The 20360-nt window shown below is 32.4% G+C and overlaps 6 protein-coding genes across 12 annotated transcripts in view; 4 read left to right on the top strand and 2 right to left on the bottom strand.

Annotated features, from left to right (window-relative positions):
- LOC135839922 (uncharacterized) overlaps positions 1–4089 on the top strand; it is a 201129-nt gene extending 197040 nt beyond the window's left edge. For 5 of the 6 annotated variants that reach the window (XM_065356187.1, XM_065356188.1, XM_065356183.1 and 2 more), the window contains 9 exons: positions 314–500; positions 589–716; positions 812–915; positions 1004–1223; positions 1313–1510; positions 1594–1656; positions 1727–2022; positions 2132–2304; positions 2583–4089. In XM_065356187.1, the coding sequence (XP_065212259.1) occupies positions 314–500; positions 589–716; positions 812–915; positions 1004–1223; positions 1313–1510; positions 1594–1656; positions 1727–2022; positions 2132–2304; positions 2583–2849 (1636 nt within the window). In that variant the 3' untranslated portion in view covers positions 2850–4089. Of the gene's footprint in view, positions 1–313; positions 501–588; positions 717–811; positions 916–1003; positions 1224–1312; positions 1511–1593; positions 1657–1726; positions 2023–2131; positions 2316–2582 lie in introns of all 6 variants that reach the window. The other variant, XM_065356189.1, reaches the window with a different exon arrangement.
- A 632-nt stretch (positions 4090–4721) lies between these two features.
- On the top strand, positions 4722–8850 carry GTPBP1 (GTP-binding protein 1). Of its 2 annotated transcripts, XM_065355970.1 has the most exons (12): positions 4722–5008; positions 5132–5299; positions 5385–5496; positions 5593–5779; positions 5848–6026; positions 6107–6270; positions 6346–6584; positions 6679–6823; positions 6902–7084; positions 7409–7544; positions 7620–7882; positions 7969–8850. In XM_065355970.1, exons 2-12 carry the CDS (start codon positions 5186–5188, stop codon positions 8125–8127), a joined length of 1881 nt encoding a protein of 626 aa, XP_065212042.1. In that variant the 5' UTR covers positions 4722–5008; positions 5132–5185; the 3' UTR covers positions 8128–8850. The 2 variants fall into 2 exon arrangements, with proteins under 2 accessions (XP_065212042.1, XP_065212043.1); XM_065355971.1 differs by lacking the exon at positions 4722–5008 and having other exon boundaries at positions 5022–5299.
- A 60-nt stretch (positions 8851–8910) lies between these two features.
- Positions 8911–11234, bottom strand: mTerf5 (mitochondrial transcription termination factor 5). Its single transcript, XM_065355973.1, has 8 exons — positions 11084–11234; positions 10819–10916; positions 10596–10729; positions 10198–10510; positions 9940–10098; positions 9612–9859; positions 9298–9522; positions 8911–9206 (listed from the first exon to the last, which is right to left on the bottom strand). The coding sequence occupies exons 1-8, from the start codon at positions 11232–11234 to the stop codon at positions 9014–9016; spliced, it is 1521 nt and encodes a 506-aa protein (XP_065212045.1). The 3' UTR covers positions 8911–9013.
- Positions 11235–11410: 176 nt separating this feature from the next.
- LOC135839778 (alpha- and gamma-adaptin-binding protein p34-like) lies at positions 11411–15472 on the top strand. Its single transcript, XM_065355974.1, has 7 exons — positions 11411–11552; positions 11683–11870; positions 11947–12064; positions 13195–13350; positions 13465–13602; positions 13693–13848; positions 13923–15472. The coding sequence occupies exons 1-7, from the start codon at positions 11486–11488 to the stop codon at positions 13949–13951; spliced, it is 852 nt and encodes a 283-aa protein (XP_065212046.1). The 5' UTR covers positions 11411–11485; the 3' UTR covers positions 13952–15472.
- Positions 14193–15689, bottom strand: LOC135839779 (protein lethal(2)essential for life-like). Its single transcript, XM_065355975.1, has 4 exons — positions 15531–15689; positions 15215–15463; positions 14594–14818; positions 14193–14460 (listed from the first exon to the last, which is right to left on the bottom strand). The coding sequence occupies exons 2-4, from the start codon at positions 15461–15463 to the stop codon at positions 14350–14352; spliced, it is 585 nt and encodes a 194-aa protein (XP_065212047.1). The 5' UTR covers positions 15531–15689; the 3' UTR covers positions 14193–14349.
- A 1433-nt stretch (positions 15690–17122) lies between these two features.
- LOC135839775 (glucosidase 2 subunit beta-like) lies at positions 17123–20172 on the top strand. The gene is made up of 10 exons (XM_065355972.1): positions 17123–17427; positions 17568–17783; positions 17858–18033; positions 18142–18365; positions 18442–18520; positions 18614–18703; positions 18775–18991; positions 19077–19267; positions 19365–19499; positions 19579–20172. The coding sequence occupies exons 1-10, from the start codon at positions 17340–17342 to the stop codon at positions 19723–19725; spliced, it is 1563 nt and encodes a 520-aa protein (XP_065212044.1). The 5' UTR covers positions 17123–17339; the 3' UTR covers positions 19726–20172.
- Positions 20173–20360: the final 188 nt, after the last annotated feature.

The raw sequence follows: 20360 nt of genomic DNA, 5'->3' as shown, positions 1-20360 counted from the left end.
TCTGATGCTAAGTTCATAATTCCGATTGTGCGAATTTGAGTGATTCTCAACATCGCTCAGAACTTCCATTTACCTATACAAATACCTACCTACTTACTTATGTGAATGACAATTTCTTTGCTAATAATATTCATTTAAATTGAAGCTTTTTTGAATCCAAAATGGGAAAGGGGTTTGCCTATTTTTGCTCCCTAAAATCGTACGATCTGCAATCTCATTCACATTCGTGTAATATGGATTGCGAGTCCCCGATATTATCATTAGTGAACTTTAAAATATCTGTGATAGTAAAACGTTAAACCTAACTTTTCAGGCCCAGTTACCAGTACGAAGGTGTCGCTAATCGATCACTTTCTTCGGGATTTTCATCGTCATCGGCCATTAATTTATCGGTAAAATGTGTAGCTTCTACGGGTTCTCGATCGCCCAATAGTTCAGGTAATGGACCACCATCTGTCATGGATCTTTCGACGTCCAGTATTACTCCTCCGAGTCCACATGTACGTTGATTTATTAAAATTTTGATACTCGTGCTGTCGTGCTTTTTAAAACTATAATTTATTTACATTCTATTTTTTTCTTTTTTAGGCAACGGCTTACGGTTCAAGTCCTCAAAAGTACGCAGATCGTCAGTCTGAAGCAAGCCCGCATGTGGTTTCAGGAAGTCCTCAAGTTCCTAGTCCTCACGCACAAACGTTAGATCTCAGTATAAGCAGGTAATGCCCTTGAAAAATTTGTAAACTTCGTTTTATTCCGATGAGGTTAAAATATTTATGGGACTGTGTTTATTTGAAAATTATTTTTTTTGTAGGTCTTCCGGAAATACAGTGTTCTCTGGTCCAAGCGCTTATAGTCGAGATTCTACACCAGATAGTGGTGCTTCTCATTACATGGATTCTTACAGAAGTGTTAATGGTGCGTTATTATTACACTATAATTTGCCCATTTTTAAAACAGTAGGTAATTCACAAAACTAACTGATGTTCAATTCTAAAAAAATCAGGATATGCAGCTATGAGTCCTCATATTGGCTATCCAGGAATCGGTGCTGGAGAATATCCGAGTAACGCTTATAGCTCTTATTCGGCGGCAAGTTATGCCTGTGGATACTCAGCAAATGCTTATTCTAGTGCTGCGTCCGGATATTCGCAAAGTCCATGTTATAACATGCCCCCACCACCTCCTCAGCACAGTAAACTTTCATCTTCATCGAAAGAAGATAGGTTCGTACTTGAAGTGCTTTTTTTCTTTCTGAAAAATATACCTATACCTACGAGGTTCCATGATTATTACTCTTTAATCTGAATTTTAGTTTGCTCGGAGGGTCGCGTTCTGAACGTACCAATTTAAACACCCATCATTCGCAAGAATTGAAATGTCCAACTCCGGGATGTGATGGATCGGGTCATGCTACTGGTAACTATTCATCTCACAGATCTTTGTCTGGTTGTCCAAGAGCAAATAAGCCTAAAAGTAAACCTCGTGATGGTCACGATTCAGAACCTTTAAGGTGAGTATTAATCCGAAGAAGATGTTCAAAAGCTAAGAGTAAGTTGAGCTTAACGTTAACGCCTATTTTTCTCAAATTTCCAGATGTCCAATTCAAGGGTGTGATGGCTCTGGACATGCGACCGGCAAATTCTTGTCTCATCGAAGGTAAGATAAACCCAAAATAGCTCAAAGAACTAAAAATGTTGTATCGATAGTAATAAAATATATTTTTTAGTGCTTCCGGTTGTCCTATCGCGAACCGTAACAAAATGAGGGTAATGGAAAATTACAACGCTGTAGAGCAACATAAAGCTGCTCTAGCTGCAGTCAACGTTGTCAGCGGCTCTACTCCCAAATTAGAAAATATCAGCGGATGTATGACGAGTTGTGAAAGTGCTAGTCATTTGAATGGTTCTTTTTTATCCCATCGAGCCATGTCCAATTGTACAAACAATAAGAAACCCATTTCAAAATATCCCCCGGGACAAACTCATAACGACCTTTATCAACTTTATCAAAAAGGATTGAATAGTAAGCACCTATCATTTTTTTTCTTCTGTTTTCCTATCACTGATAAATCAACTCAAATTATAATCGTATAGATGGTTGATGTTGAATGAAATAATATTTCTGATTGTAGGTGTTGAGTGTGCAGTTAGAAATAATGGTGTTGGTGCTAACGGAGAAGATTTGTATACTTTGGAAGCAGAAATTACTGAATTACAACGTGAAAATGCCAGGGTCGAGTCGCAGATGTTACGCTTGAAAACTGATATTAATGCAATGGAGGCGCATTTGAAACATGGGGACAAGGTAGGACCAAGGTAGAGCAATCACTGGTCTACTTATTATTTGTACACAATGATCTACCTAACCATTGTCAAATGTTCGCATAATATGCAATGATTAAAAAAAAACGTATTTCAATATTTTTTGATTATTTAAATCTTAAATAGGCCTATGGCTACAGAAATCATGACGCTTATCATTAACATTAATAAGAATGACCAGTAAAAAGTCATTAAAAGGTTATATTGTGTTATTAAGAAAAGTCAGTTCAAAATACCTTTTTTTTTTTTGTTTAAATTTAGGAAAACGAAGGAATGTTTCAACGCTCTGATAATTTGAACGAATATTACGAAAGCTTCCGGAACAATGTGATGTCGTTATTGGAACACGTGAAAATGCCTAATAATCCAGCAGAAAAAGTTGGCGGAGATAATTTTAATAATTATTTGAGCAAACTTCAAACTTTATGCAATAGTAGTGGTAGTGGTAATGACGAAAATCATAAACCTATATTTGATGCAGTTAAATCCGAATTACAAGATTTTACAATACTGCCAACCGCTGTTTAAATGAAAACCTCATGTTTCATTTCATTCAATTCAATTTAAATTCCAGTAATTCAAAGTGAATAACGCATGCATTATTTTTCTCTTTAATCTATCAGTGCACCTCCGCCCTTTTTATATCGGACTGCGACTGTAATAAATTCTATAAATGCTTAATTTACGAAAACATTATCCATTCACCCGATCAATCTTGCACTTGAATAGGTTCTACCTATCTGGTTGTGGATTTCAAGCATGACTTGTGACGTTTTTCTATCTTATAAATGTTATTGAACTCGTACACGGTGTCAACATAAAAATTTTGATCGCCAAATTAAAATTTTTTTTCTCGCCTTTATTGAAAGGTATGTACCAAACCAACTTCCAAAGGTAATCTTCTCAAACACTAAAATTGCATAACCAACATTTTATTATTCATTTTTGTAAAAAGAAATTACTTTTTACGCTTAAAATATTTTTAGGTTCTTATCCTTGGTCTGATGTGAATAAAGCCTACTTACTATTGACTTGTCTGTCTGTATCTAAGCTTTTCGCCTTTACTCTATAAAAATAATATATCTAAAATTGAGCTAAACTGTATATTCCTTTATACATAAATATAACAACTTTTTTATTTTCTCTTGGTACCTACCTAAACCGTTTTCATTTTTATTATGCGTTTTTGTTATAAAAATTTTCTAAAAATCAATGTTAAAAAAATTACTAAAAAAAAGTTTTGTTCACATAAACTCTATTCTTAATTTCTTATACCATTTTTAGTTTTTCTCGCTGTAAAACTATAACGTATTGTTGAAAAATCAATATCAATGATAGAATCGATGCGAAAGAAGTTTTCAACCTGATAATAATTAGGTTGATTTGAAGTTATGTTTTGTTTCTTTATTTATTAATTCGTTGTTAATTTTTTGTTGTTTTCTACTTCGTGCCGAAAAATAACTTTCAATTTTTTTTTTTTCGTATTAGTGCAGATTTTTTTTCTTTTTTGTTTAGTGATTTTCTTTCTTCGGGAACTATGGTCATTTGTTACTTTTTAAGGCTACTACGTTCCATATATCATTTGAAAATTTCTCATGTAACAATGTTTATACTATACTAATTTATTTATACGTCTTTTAATGTAACTAAAATGTCCTTTTTTTTGTTTGTTATAAAAAATGATATATGTTTGTGCTAAAATGTAATCGGTATTTATGTTTTATGTAAAATCCTCGTAGTATACGCCTGCTTTATTACCAAAAATTTTCCTCTCATTTTATTTGTTATTGTTTTGAATATTTTATTTATTGATAATTGTTTAACATTAACTTACTAGTTAATTTAATGCAAATTGTGTATATATTTCTTAATGTATTCTGATTTAAAATAAATGACTGTTTTTGAGTACTTCATTTTGAATCCCTGTAACGAAAGAAAAGTACAAAGAAAAATATGAAAAATTCAATTTGGCGTTAGACATACTGGTGAACACAGACGTCACAGCACTCACTATTTTTATAGTCACTTTGCGTTTCAAAATGAGAAAAAAAAAATTTAAGTAAAAAAGTTATTGATCGTCAAGTCGACAACATTTTCATCCATGTATGTACATTTTTTATTAGTTAGTACTTAGTAGTGAGTCCAAGTATGCAGTGACTGTGAGCGCCTGAGCACAATATTTTCAATTTTGTATTCTAATTTTTCTATAAGAAAGATTGAAAATAAAAAAAACTTCCAACTTTAACTAATAACTAATCAAAAATTTTTAAATTTAAATTTATTAAAAATTCATAGCGAGTAGCGACTCTAGCATTTTCATTACGTACTATTTCAAATTTGTTTTGATAACACAAAACGCAAGGTCAGCGTCAGCAAAGTCAGCAATAGTCAGCAAAGTGACGCAACGCAACGCAACTCGCAAGAATTGAAAGTGATAACAATGTTCGTACGTAGAAAAGTAAAATGTAAAAAACATGTACATAAGTAGATGATGTATTATTTCGTGTCTGTTACATTATGTAATTTGCTACGTAGAACAGTGAAAAAAATCGCTTCCAGATCGTATGTACTCCATTAATGATTTCGTGAAAATTTTATGAACAGCTAGCAACTAGAAGTGTTATAAATCGATTCACCTTTCGGTTTCAAAAATGTAAATATCAGCTGATACGGATTGTGAAACTATAGTATGTGTTTATTTATTTTCTGAATTATATTTTCTCAAGTTCAATAATTTAAAGCTTGTCTTGTTAGCTTGACTTTTTATGGTGACGAAATAATCAAATTTATTCGATTATTATCAACATCAGGTACAGAGATATTGTTGCAATTTCGGTCGTTAATTTGTTAGTAATGTTTTCGAAATGAGTTCCAATCCTAAACCATCAATGTTTTCAACATCGAAAACACCACTGTTCTCTGGTCGGACTTCCGAACCATCGAATTTTTTAGAAAAATATAGAACTATTTCCGGAAAGGTAATCAGTTACATTATACCTACTCATTAATCGAACGCCGAATTGAGGTAGTGAAAATACCAAGTAATGTTTGTTCTTGTTTTAGAAATCCTTAGTTAATCCAACAGAAGAAGAATCGAAATTATGGGAAAATCGTCTGAACGAACTTTTAATGGACGGAAACGGAGATCTATTGTTGGAAGTTGGCGTCGGCGATGGTGGGTATTTCAACATTATAAATTGAATAGTACATAGTTGTATGTTGAAAGACGATATATATATATAGGTACTTAATTTATTTATTTCGTATGTAGTACCTGGAATCGAAGATCCTGGTTTAAGCACTAACGAATACGAATGCTCAATCAGTAATTTGAAAGCTATTGCATCTCAAATAAATGCCCATTGTATCGAATTGAATAGACGAAAAGTAGACGAAGGTTTTGCTGGTCATTGTTTGATTAGAAAATTGCTTTCAGAGCAAGATTTCATCGAAATTAGGTAAGCTTTAATTCGACGAAATACGTTTGAAACGAACAGATAACATCATATCATTATTTATTTCTCAGAATTGCAGTTGTTGGAAATGTGGACGCAGGTAAATCTACACTGTTGGGAGTTTTAACTCACGGTGAACTTGATAATGGTAGGGGACAAGCGAGACAGAAATTATTTCGCCATAAACATGAAATGGAATCAGGAAGAACAAGTTCGGTTGGAAATGACATCTTAGGCTTTGATGTCGAAGGTATCAATATTAGTAATGCAATAGTTTAAACTATTATTCAATGAATTGAAACTATAACAAACTTTTTTTTATTGTATTAGGTAACATCGTCAATAAAGCCGACCACGGTTCTTTGGATTGGGTTAAAATTTGCGAACGTTCCACCAAAGTAATTACTTTTATTGATCTCGCTGGGCATGAACGTTATTTAAAAACCACTGTCTTTGGAATGACTGGCCATGCTCCTGATTTTGGGATGTTAATGGTGAGAATTGACACTAATCGGTATGTGTACTTTTTGATGATATTGAATAAAATTACATTTATGAAAATGTTTTAGATTGGTGCGAATGCTGGAATTGTTGGTATGACCAAAGAACATTTGGGCCTAGCCTTAGCTTTGAATGTTCCAGTTTTTGTTGTAGTTACTAAAATTGACATGTGCCCTCCAAATGTACTCGAAGAAACGTTAAAAATGCTGAATCGAATTTTGCGTTCACAAGGTTGTCGAAAAGTACCCATTATGATTAAAAGTGTTGACGATGTTGTTATGGGTGCCAAAAATATGTTATGTGAGAGGTAAGCATCAGATTTACATGCATATCTACCTACGTTTCTGAATTGGTCTTCATTTTTTATGAACATTTTTTTTTTTGTTTTTTGATTACATTAGGTTGTGTCCGATATTTTTGGTGTCCAGCGTTACAGGAGAGAATTTACATTTCCTAAAAACGTTTTTGAACCTGTTATCTACACGAGTTTCTTTTAATAACGAAGACCCCGCTGAATTCCAAATTGATGATATTTACACAGTGCCAGTAATTATCAGTAGTAAAACTTGAGTTTCTAAATCGACTACTTTTTACTTCATTAAGGTATCATTGGTGTAATTTCAGGGTGTAGGTGTAGTAGTATCAGGGATAACGTTGAAAGGAGTTGTTCGAGTCAATGATACTCTATTATTAGGACCTGATCCCGTGGGACACTTCATATCTACATCGATTCGTAGTATTCATAGAAAAAGGATGCTGGTGAAAGAAGTTAGAGGAGGTCAAACAGCTTCATTCGCTTTGAAAAAGGTACGTTGTGTTCCAAGTTTCACTTCGATTTGATCGATATCTATAGCTGTTATTTTTACTTCATCTGTGTAAACAGAAGTACAGTAGTACTGTTTACTGTTGATGAAAAAAAGTATGACCAAGGCCATTTGTTGAATATACAATGTTTATTTCATACATTTCATTAAATAATTAGTTTTTCCAAACGCTCCATATTTCTTTTTAAAAAAAACTTTTCGGCATAGCCCTATTTTATTTTATAAAAACATGAAGGACCAACTGACCTAATGTTACTCGCAACACATGATTGTTGTTTTATTCTTGAAACATGTTTAATTCTTATAGGTGAAAAGGTCTCAAATACGAAAAGGCATGGTGATGGTTTCACCCTCATTGAAACCAATTGCATCATTGGAATTCGAAGCCGATATCTTAGTATTGCATCATCCAACAACAATAAATCCTAGATATCAAGCCATGGGTAAATAGATTTGATATGTTTGTAGCTTATAAGTATGAAGAATATTTCCAGTACTAATAGAAGAAATTTGCATAGTTCATTGTGGAAGTATTCGGCAAACTGCTTACATTTTGAAAATGTCGTCTCGAAGTTTACGAACAGGAGAACGAGCCACGGTCCATTTTCGTTTTATCAAGTATCCAGAATACTTAAAAGTCGGTCAAAGATTGGTTTTCCGTGAAGGTAGAACAAAAGCTGTTGGCAATGTATTAAAAATGATTCCTTGTAACGAGCAACTTGGAGTAATTGCTTCACACAAAGCTCAAAAAGCGAATAAAATATTAGCCTCTTTGCAACCGGTAATTTAAAATTTTGTTTTCGATAAATTTCTTATTTCTAATGCATCCTTTAAAATAATTTCTAATATTATGGTCATGTTTTTCAGCAACTGTCTTCAGAAGAGCTTCCAAAGCCAGCTGAAAACGAAAGTACAAATCAAGAGAACTTCGAAGGATTTTCTTCAGTTACAAATGACATGAAACGTCTAAATACAAACTCAAAGTATAATAAAAAACATTCGCGGGGTAATCAAGGAAAAAATTGAAATGTGATAATGTAAAATGTGAATCATGTGATTTTTTTAAATGTTTATTTTACGAACATGACTTGCATGTTTATTGCTTGAAAAGAATTCTTATACAACAAAACACGACGGTTAAGTACAGGACAGACTACCTTACAATACAAACGGTATTATTTTTGTCTTAAAATTTTGACTAGTCACAAGTTACAGTTTTCGTTTTATTTTTTGTTCGTTGATGAATATCTCACTGTCTTTTATTATTATTATTTTTTTTCTAACCGAAAAGTATTAGTTTTAGCGAAAAATGTTCATCTTCTGTTTCTTTCTTTTTTCTTTTGAAGAATCTCTACTCAGCGTGGCGCAGTTAATAACCTGAAAATGTTTTTTCTTTGGTTTCCCTATTATTAGGTTTTAGGTTATTTCATTTTTTTGCTTAATAAATATTAAATACTTTCTTATGAAAGTGGAATACATTAAAACGTGTTCCTAATGATGAAATGTTCGTAATCATAGCATAAGATTTTTTCTGAAAATGTTTTTTTTTTGATTATTCTCATTGTTGTCAAAATTTAAGTTAATTTGTTCAGTACAGTCTTACCGAGACTTACACTTCACTTGTTTTGATTCAATCAATTCTTCCAATTATGAAAGTATAGCACATACATAATTTTACTTGTATCGATAATTTACCAAATTTTGTTGAATTCTTTTTCTTTTTGTAAAAAATAAATTTTGAAAGACGTATTTTTAATCATTTATCTTCATTTGTTTTTATCATTCAGGTAGACAGACAACAAAGAAATGTCACGTAAATTTTCACTTTTAATTATTTGTTTAACAAAAAAATCATTACAAAGTATTTAGGCACAAGAAAACAAAACCGAAAAAAAAATCATCGAACAATTAATTATCCAATATATAAATCTGCTCTTTCATCTTGAATCCAAACACCATCACCCTTAAAATTATGTTGTTTTTCTATACAGTACAATACGAGAGGTAAACATGCTTTAAGTTTAATGATATCTGCATCGGTAGGGTAATCCATTGACTTCAACAATTTAGGAACTGAGTCCGTCAACGCATGTGCTACTACTTTCCTATAGAATAGTAAAAATAGAACATCGTACATCAAATACTGTATTCGACAATAAATCAGTTTTCTCAAACATATTTTGAAATTATACTAACTTGTGGTAGAGTACAATGGGTAACGAAATGAAAATATCATCGGCAGGAAATCCCATTTCTTTCAAATAATTCACGGTTTCGCATACAGTGTGTAATGGTATGTATCCGGCATACGGATTTAAATGTAATCTTTGTTTTATTTCTGATCTTGTATACGGAAGTTCCCCAGTTAGAAAAGTAATTTTGTCGTTGCACCGCACCTTATCAATGCCGTTAGAGATATGTCTGAAAACGAAAGTAAGAGAAAAAATACATAGCTCAAATATTCGACAAAATAGAATAAAAATTAAAAAAAAAAAAAGGTAATCCTGTACCTGACGAAAGATTCATCTTGACAGGTCAACTGATTCAACGTATAACATCTCATGTTGAGCTTTTTCAAAACATCCAGTCTTTCACGAGCCAAACAGCATTCATCAATTAATTTCATAAATCTGGGATGTTTTACGTAAGATTGCAATTCATATGTTTCCAATATTTTAGATAATCGATTAAAACGTAAGTCGGAATCCATAGTTAAAAGTGACGCATAGGTTGGCGCTGTATTGGGGATATTGTTTTCCTGCAGAATAAAAAAATATAAATTTTGTTAATTACGAGTATAAGCACAAATATGTACACCAAAATTCTAAGTAAATTTACTTGTAAAAATTGAGCATTTTTTGCGATAACTTCTGTAGAAACATCAACTATTTTTGGATTCTTTTTTATTAAAGCCTTCAAATGTCCATTTTTTAAAATCTTGAATAAGTGAAGGAGGCTATCGGGATACGAATGCAGCAAATATCTCAGAAACTGGATCTAAAATGAAAACAGTCAAGACAGGTGAATAATTTTTAAGAAATAATGCAATTTTTAAAAATAAAATCTTATCCTAAAAAATTAAAAAAATAAACTCACATCGTCATTATTTGAATGAAAAATATCACGAACAATTTTCAAATTGTACTTCAGATATCGGAAACTTATCCACTTAACAGGTTTCAAAATTTTCTCAACTCGTTCGTCACTCAAGCCTAGTTCACGTTGGACATAGAATTTATAAAATTTGCAATAAACATCTTTAAACGTATCCCAATCATCGAATTCTATAGAATTCTCCGCAATCGGAACACTACAAAGATGAAAGAAATTTTCAATCAAGTTCACAGTCGGTGGTAAAATATCAAAATTTTTCAAAGTAAATAATTTCTTATTCGGAAGAGATTCAAAGCTGAAAAAAAATAGAAATGAAATCATAAATATTAAACATATAAGTATTTTATCCCAACTACTATGGTTGGTAGGTGTTTACTTACACACTTAATAAATAGGGAATTTTTTCCTTATTAAAACTGCAATCTTCCAATAACAAAATTCTATTTTTCAGAACTGAACTATGCATGCATAATAATTCAGGATATTGATCGAGAGAAGAAACATATCCAGCATTCTACAGCAGAAAATATGTCAGTGTCAAGACGTAACAGATAAAATAATGTTCTTCGATGAATAAAATTGAAATTTTTTAAACGACTTTACCTTTAAAATATCAAACGAGAGTTTCATAGAGTCCAATGATGTTAATCGAAATTCATTATTGGTTAATATCGCTGATAATGCTTTCCTACGCGTCATTCCTGGAAAAAAAGTGACAGAAATACGAGAATATTAGAAGATTAGAAGTCAAGGTAGGAGAAACATCGAACCGAAATATTTTCTATAGAAGAATGAAGCTCAATTCTTGACTCGAGTCTTGAGCCATCAGATCCTTCCATTTAGTAAAAATATTGCAATTTCAACATACCGGTCGTTTTCATCAGAAAGATTGATTTGGGTTCAGCATCCCGATAACGTACAGGCACAAACGAAGCATGTCGTATCATCGAAGAAGAAGGCACTGGAGAAGTTGAGTTTCTTAGGTTGAAATAAAGGAATCTTAAACTCCAAGCTCTCATTGTAACAATTTGTATCAGTACTTGACTACTTGCGAATGGAATTTTTTTATGAAGCAATTTCCATTTTTTTCGTTGTTTCAAAAATTGAAATCACTCAAACTGATAAACTTTTTGTTGACATGTTTACGTTTTGATGTCCTTGAGACTTGAGTCTTATCACTAAAAATTGTAAAAATTGGTGGTGTTTGCAGTTTTTTAGTTTTTTCTGTTTCATTATATAGTTTGATAATTATGATTATTAAAGCTAAATAATGACATTTCTTCCGAGTATTTTAGTAGCTGACATCCACGGTGGAAAAGGAGAAGAAATCATCAAACGTACGTAAGCTATTCTTGTACAATTACATTCAATCTGAAAAGTGAAAACTCAACCAAGCCAGTGCATTTCACGTCCGGGATTCCTTGATTTTAATTCAAATCAACTAAATATATTGTAATTATTTTACAGTAATCACCAAAACCGAAGAAGTCGGAAACTCTGAGGTTCAAAGCGGCTCTTCGTGTTTCAAGTGGCAGATCGATAATAAATATTATTACGCGGATGTGAATCTTTGCACGTCAAATCCTCAAACCAGTTTTTCTGAAGATTTCAAAGATTTTGTCGAAGCTGTAATACTGCATTTCGATGCTGATAAGGTGCTTTTTTCGTGTATTCGTTACAGTAAAATAATAACTTTTATTTCAATGAAAAGTTGATTGACACCAATTTCAGAGGATCGTTATTGATGATTTGAACAAATGGCTAAGCTATTTGGAAAGTTTCCATATTTCTGAAAAAATATTGCTCTGCAGAACATGTAAAGAACTGACCGAAGTCGAAAAAGATGCAGGTAAATTTCTAGTGTTGATTGTACTCGTTTACGTTCTGTCTTTAATGTACAGTAGTCCCCGCTTAATGGAATCGGTTTGGTCCAAGGTACTTTTAATTCTATTAACCGGTATATTCTAATAAGCGGTCCAATAAAAAAACGCAGAAAAAATTTCGAAATATGTATCCTGTATCTTTGCTTATACGTAGTCGTAGCATTATAACCTTGTACTACAAAAATCCTGCTCGTATTTGGGCTTTCCTCTGGTCATAAAGACGCTTGGACTTCCTTCAGCATAATTTCCATCATTTTCACAAACAAATTTCTAATTTCTACTCGTAGGTACTTATTTATTAGAAATTTAGAATCAAGTTGGGACCCCATACAGGCCCGGACCCACCCACCAAGTTACCGAGAAAATCTCGGTGGGCCATGACATATTTGGGCCGATGAGGTAAAAACTGGGGCGCTTAAAAAATTTCTGAATGAATTTTTATGCTCAGTGTCCTACACTTTAAAAAATGGGAGAAAAAATCTGACTGATTAATTGAGGAGCCCAAAATCCGGGGTGCTAAAATGGGATATCTCGGTAGACCACGTGTTCTATGGGTCTGGCCCTGACCCCATATGTTTCATTCTATAAACCAGAGGAAGCTGGATGATAAAAACACACAAAATTACAAATTATGTTGAAATTCCATCACTTTTTGATGTTTTTAGGAGTCGATTTCAGTACTTTTTTGGTTGTTTAGTTAGGTACATTTAGTCTTTTAATATGTTTTGAACACTTTTTGGACAGTTTTTATAAAATTTTACAAGAATTTCATAATCGTTTTTGCCGATTTTCACTCATTACAAAATAATCTTCATTTTGTGTTTAAATACCATTTTAACATGTTTAAAACATGTATTTTTCATCCACTTTTTGTTAAATTTAGTTAAATTTCCATGATTTTCTCCAGCTTTTGAAGATTAATCAATTCTATTAACCGAACTCGATGCTCTTCTTCACTACAATAAGCGAGAAAATTTACATGTAAGAAGATGCAAGCGTTCCGTCCCAACCCATTTCGATTCCATTATCCGAATTATTCTATTAACCGCGACTACATTAAACGTGGACTACTGTATTTTTAATTTTCTTACCACAGTGAATGATTGGTGTATTAAGAATGAATATGAATTAGTGGAGCTAGAATCGCCTCAAACTGAAGATGATAGTGATATATCTTTTCCGGAAGCCGTTGGAATTGATAGAGTAATCGAAATTCTACATTCTCACCAATGGCCTAACTTGATCAGAAAAGGTTATTATACGGACGGTTATTTTTACACCTTGATTCAAGTTTTTCTTATCGAAATCTTGAAAGTGAAATTTTATGCTTCGAATGATAAATGATCGTGCTCATGCATTTTTATAGAAAAAATTGTTCATGAATCCGATTTATCAAATGACGAAATTTTGGAAGAATCCGCTTCAAAAACACAAACTTGTGAGAACAGTAATCACTCGAAGAGTCGGCATGAAGATGAGTCGTTAGCAGACGAAGACGAATTTGGTTTGTGAATATAATAATATGTATCTTATAAACATTAGTCCATTTAGTTCTTCATGAAAATGAAAAATGAAAAAATGAAATATTTTACAGAGAATATGGAACAATTGACCCTTATTTTCAAAAATTTGCGATCTATGAAAAATGAGATATCGTCATTAACAACAGAGCAAAAACTTGATCAAGCTGAAAAGGTCGTCAAAGCATTCTGGAATGCTGTCGGTGGTGATGCTGATGAATTTAGTGACAGTAAATACAATTTTTTAAATAACGTTAATATTCCATTTTCAATAACGTTCTAAACTGATTATTACTCTTAAAAGGTGACGACAATGAAAATATTTGTTCTTGAGTGTACCATCATCCTATTCTCGGAATCTGAACTGCCAGTGACAGGCGTTTAACACTTTGTTGGCAAGACCACAGGTGAGACTTATTTTTCTACTTCGGTTTTTTCCAAACGTGTTTCATTCTTGAATTTGAATTGTAAAACTTGAAGTACCTACCTACTAGGTACGTAAACGTAATTATTTTATTGTATTTAAAAACGTACGTTCGTGCGTTCTATTTTGTAAAAAAAAATTAAAATAATAGTTGTTTAAAAAATGTATATTGTTTGTATAAATTTTTAATTATGGTACCATGCAAAAAAAAAAACGATCTTATCATGTATCATTGTAGATATTTCTCAGGTACTGCGGTCTATATTAACTGTATTTTTTTTCCATTATTCATTTTTATTTTACCAGTTTATTTAGGTTCTTGTTCAATTTTTATTTGCGTTTCATTTGGAGTCGCTTTGATTGCTGGAGCGCCAGTTTGCACGATTGGAACTACTTTTTCTCCGGTGTGGGTCAAGCTCTATAAACGTAGTAGATACATATTTCTATTAGCATTTGCATAATGACAGCGTGAACTACTTTAAAATAAGAGAAGATCGTCTCCAAAGTCTCAATTAAAACTGCGAGATTTTCAAAACTATTTAAATACGTACTTTTTTAGGAACTGAAATTGTTAAAACTCCGTCGGATGATAAGCTGGAAACTACGTTATCAAGATCTAGTTCTTTCGATGGTGGTAAATAACGTCTAACGAAATGTCGTGAAACAAAGCCGTGTTCGTCTTGTTTTTCCTCGTGTTTTCCCTCGACAACAATTGAGCCATCAGACACTTTCACAGTAATTTCACCGGGTGCGAATTGTTGAACGTCTAAGACGATCTGTAATAATTGAATTTCGTTTATTGGCTCATTATTTATTTGGGAAAAAATGAAGAATCTCTAAAATTTGTGTTTTTCAAGTAAATATGAAGAAATTCTACCCTTCACTCTACATACATATAACTTGAGAATACGTTTATGTTTGTATTATCTAGCCTATTAATTTGTAAATAATACTCGTTATTGTTTAAGTGAGTAGGTGTGTGATTCTGGAAGAAAAAAATGTTCTAAATTTAGTAAGATCTTCGATACATACATCGATTTTTATTCATATCAAATTTTCAAAATATTGTGATCCCAATTTCAAATATCTTCGCAGAGTTTTTTTTTAATAAAAAGTTTTGAAGGGTCTCCCTGAGATTATTGTAAAAAAAAAAAAAAAAATTATGTACTAACCTCGAATCCTTTGCCCTCGGTTTTTATTAAAGAACTACCGCTGTTCTGGCGAGGAATTAATTCTTTCCATGGTCTGAAATATCTTCCTGGTCTGAGCAAGGGTGACGATAATGAAGAGTAATTTGTTAATAAATCATCTTTTTTCAGTCCTAATCCGAAATGTTGATCCAGTATTCTGCTAGGACGTTCTCTGTCGAAATGATCGAATTCATCCCACCAATCGCGGAATAACAAAGGAACCAACGACATCTAAAACAATTTTGAGATAATTTTCAATTTAAAAAATTTTTAAACTATAAGATTAACAGTTCCTTACTTTTAAAATTACGAAAAAATAGGTAAAAACTTGAAAATTCGCGAACAAACGTCGATGTATACAAGTACGCGGTATAGAGAGGTCGATTTTTCAGGAGATTATAAGATTCTGAGTTTATTTAAACTATTTTAATTTTATTTTTAGACTAATGACTGTTTATGTTTTTATATTTTGGGCAAATTCCGATTGCTATTTCACGCTGCTGAATCATCGCTAACGTTTCTAAAAATAACGCCATTAAAATACATATCATTCCATTCTGTCGTATGTTTACATTGAAGAGAGAAAAAACAACTGCGATGAAATGATTACTAATTCTTCTATATTCTTCATCCGACGGTAATAATTATTATTCATTGCTAGTTGAAGTTCCAGAATAGTTATATTACATAACAAGCACAAAAATAAATGAGCTGATCTTTGTTTTTGAAGTTCATTCAATGTCGAAAGTAGATAATGATGAACCCACAACTTATTCATTCATAAAATGAGTGCTGGATTCATGGATTAATACACGTAATCGAATAAGGGCTACCATTTAATTATTCCAGTCAAATTATCAATGAATAAGTGGAGAATAAGTGGAAAATAAGTTTTTGTCATGGTTTATTTTTCAGTATTAGGAATTTGAATTAGGTACCTATACTTTAAGTACTCTTTTATTCGACATGCATAATTTCAAGTGTGATGGAAAAATTCAAATACCTAAATGATGAAGTTGAAGGATAAACATACCGATTCGTGCTTTCGTTTTACTTTTCCCATTTTAGGGTGTAAACTAATTTACAAGAATATGTTCACCTAGTTCTAGTCAAGCCAATCATCCTGTTTGGTACTTGAATGACTGATGACATGAACTCCAACGTAGACAGAGTAAGTTCCTTACTATATGTTTGAATTTGTCTTATTTCAAATTTCTACTATGAAAATTTTTCTGAAAAATATTCCATTTTTGCGAATTGCGAGACGATAATTACGATATAAGGGGCTGATCCTGATTTTGATTTTTGATATAGTAGGTAGCGAAGCAGAGAATCTTTCACTCCCATGACTGTCAACGTGTCAAGTGTCAATATTCACCTTGCAAAGGTCTGAATTCCGAAATTGAAACTTCATTATTCGTACATATAAGTACATAATAATTATACATTCGAGTTTAGAATTTGATTCAATCAAACTTTCTGCACAAAACGAAAAAAAAGATAGACACAGGCGACGACGCAACCAAAACTTGTAAAGAAAGTGAGCGATACGACTTTTACGAGAGAGTCGAGAGATCAATCATGCTAGCTAGCAAATTTTGCATGAAAAGAAACGAATTTGCTTTATGAAAATAATTTCAGTTCAGTTTGCCGAATTGAATTTGCTGAATGCTGACTTGCAGAAGTTGCAGACTTGCAGTAACCAGTAAGGCCAGTAATTAATAATAATTTTAATTTTTTTTTTAGTAAAAAGTACTTTAACCTAACCTAATCAACGGAATGACATTACGTTACGTTACGGTTATTTTTACGGTGTCTCTGATCACGCTCACGTCTGCTGTCATTCGGTGTCACGGCACGGTTGATGATTCCGATTTTTTTATCAAAAAAGATAACACTCAAAAATTTTATGATGCGGCGACTTGCAGCCATCTTGCAGCCATAAATTCAGAAAATGTTTCCCAGTGACTGGCGTTTTTAAAGGGATAAATTACATACCCATCTATCAAAAATCAATGTCAAGTGTTTGTTTTAGAATTTAAGGCCAGTCATCAGCTCCTTACTTTCAAGTGTTCTTTTCCGGATTGCATTCGCCATTCGCCTCATCATGTTCGTAAAATTATTTGTAATTTGCCATTTTATGGTTGCATGTTATTCCGACACAGTACAAAGGCCTAGAGGAGTTTCTCTGTCGAGTAAGTACATTGATGAACTTTGTAGGAATACTATCTTCCTTCCATTTTCGTATCGCGAAAATACTGAAGAAACATCACACTTTCGCACCGGAATATCTTTGAGAAACTGTATACTCAAGTCAAGATTTATATGTTTACAGTGGTTTCGTTATATGCAGTGGATAAATACTTCACGTGTTTCGATGGCAGTGCAACGATGCCTTATGAACGTATCAACGACGATTATTGCGACTGTTTAGGTGATGGCAGCGATGAGCCCGGTACATCAGCATGCCCCAATGGTAGTTTTTATTGCAATAATATAGGACATAAACCTTCGTTTATACCATCTTCCAGAGTGAACGATGGCATTTGTGGTACGTATTAATAGTCCATTCTTTACCTCAACATGTATAGTTCACGAAAATGTTGATTTAAGGATGATTTATAGATTGCTGCGATGGTTCCGATGAATATACCACTGAAACACAATGCGAAAATAATTGCTACGAGTTAGGCCAAGCTGCGAGAGAAGAAGAAGCACGTATCGTGGCTATTATCAAAGAAGGCAGTAAAATTAAAAATGAGCTCAGCTTGAAGGGAAAACAATTGAAACGAGACAAACAAGTAAGAAATCCTGCTCGAAACTTCTCGTTTTAATATCTAAAACGATCGAGTTTCAAAAATCGTATATTATTCGTGTTTAATTCTAACAATATTATTTTCCCTTCACAGTACAAGCTTTTAGAACTGATGAAAGAACAATCCGAAGCGGAAATTTTGAAAAGCGAAAAAGAAGGTATTAAAAATCGAATTGAAGCCAAAGAGAAAGAAGCTTTAGATGTGTACAAACAATTAGAAGAGCAAAAAAGAAAATTACACGAGGAAGAAGAGCGTTTGAAAAATGAAAAAGAAGCGCTGGAGACCTTCAACCAAGTGGATAGTAATGGAGATGGAAAGTAAGCGTGTGAACTTGTGAACTTTATGATTAATTTCACAACTACTGCTGTTTTATACAAAATTTACTCTTTTCAGTTTGGATGCCGCCGAAGTATCAAAATTATCGGTATTAGATCAGAATAAAGATGGAATCGTATCAGAAGAAGAAACCAAAGTAAGTGGTGAAAGTTCCGGAATTTATTTCGGTTTTCAACTCGAATAATAGTTTCTTGCATTATAATATTAAATTATGATTTTTTTCTTTCAGGCCATTCTTACCGGCGAATCGCAAATTCCTTTCGAGCATTTCGTATCTACCGGATGGGAATACATCAAACAACTAAACATAGTGAAAAATGTAAAAATATTGTTCAATTTGTGATTTCCGTGTTTCAACAATTTACTCAAGCGTCTAAATACAAATTCCAGATTAATTTAGAACAAAAAGAAACTGAATCGGATCATGATATCGAAAAAGAGGAAATTTCCGAAGACCATCAAGAATTAAAAGGCGAAATTGAAGAAGATGATGAAGATAAAGATGAATTACCAGAAGATTCTGAACCTGGTACCGATGATGTAGAATCCGTTCCCGATGAAGAACCGAAGCAGGAATACGACGAAGAAACTACTAAAATTATCAACGGTTCGTATTATTTTATATTCGTAAATATTTTCATCGTAAAACATCGACTGGTGTTTAAAAAATGAGTATTTACTTTGTATTTTAGAGGCTAATGAAGCTAGAACCGGGTTCGATGATGCTGTTCGTAACTTGAGAGATATTCAACGTGAAATCAAACAAATAGAAGAATCACTTGAAAAAGATTATGGAAAAGAAGACGAATTTGCGTATCTTGTTGGAGAATGTTACGAATATACAGATAGAGAATATACTTATAAGTTATGCCCATTTGACGAGGTATATAATCCAATCCAATTCAATCCCATCCGTCAACTGTAATGCTATAAAATGAATTAATTCTATGCATACGAATAATTCAACATTTAATTCGTAGGTCAGTCAACGTCCTAAAGATGGAGGATCTGAAACTCGCTTGGGATCTTGGAATAGTTGGGTAGATAATAAATATGACGTAATGTTCTACAGTGGAGGACAGTCGTGCTGGAATGGTCCTCAGAGACAAGCGCATGTATGATTATTTTAATATCATTATGATTTTTTTTTTCAAAAATACTTGGTTGGAAATATTTATTGAAAACTGTTTTCAGGTGAGATTAACTTGTAGCACAAATACCGAAGTTGTAGGAGCTTCAGAACCAAGTAGATGTGAATATTTATTGGAATTCCATACACCGGCTGCTTGTTTGATGAAAGACATAAAAGAAACTATAATTGATCAACACGACGAACTTTAATTATGCACGCAGCTTTTTTTTTGTCATGATTTGGCAAATGATGATTTCCTTCAATAAATTCCGTGTTTCATGTTGAAACTATTATTTATGGTTATGAATATTATTTACGTGTGTGTTTCCGTTTAAATTTAAGGTCGTCAAAAATTTTAGTCTTGTTTTCTTCACATTTTATTTAATTTCGTTATTTTTGTTCTTCAAGTATTACGAGATTCTATTTTTAATTATCATGATAGTAGATTTTATTTTTAATGAAGTTGCTGTGAAATTTTTTTTTTCAATAGGATTTTGTAGGATTGGGAGTTGAATTTTGTTAATCAATTTATACTTAAATTTTCATTTTATCGGTATTTTGTATTAAAATGTTGTACGTTGAAAACTGTAATTTTATATGTACCTATTTTATTTCTTTTTCTATACCTATTATTATAAAATGTCATCGTTTCATGATGTTTTTGTTTTTTTTTAACTACATATTTTTTGTAGTTTGTAATCCACACGGTTGTAGGAAATCATTTGCAAAATTATCAAGTATCGAAGAGATGATATGAATACAAGATTGAAATCTTTCCAATCAAACGAAAACACCAATTTTTTCCTTTAATGAAGTGCAGTTTTTTTCCCATAAATTTTGCTGC

Source organism: Planococcus citri, chromosome 3 (assembly GCF_950023065.1).
Source record: "Planococcus citri chromosome 3, ihPlaCitr1.1, whole genome shotgun sequence".
Lineage (NCBI taxonomy): Eukaryota > Metazoa > Arthropoda > Insecta > Hemiptera > Pseudococcidae > Planococcus > Planococcus citri.
Note: the sequence above shows the minus strand (reverse complement) of the source record. Positions and strands in the feature narration are given on the sequence as shown.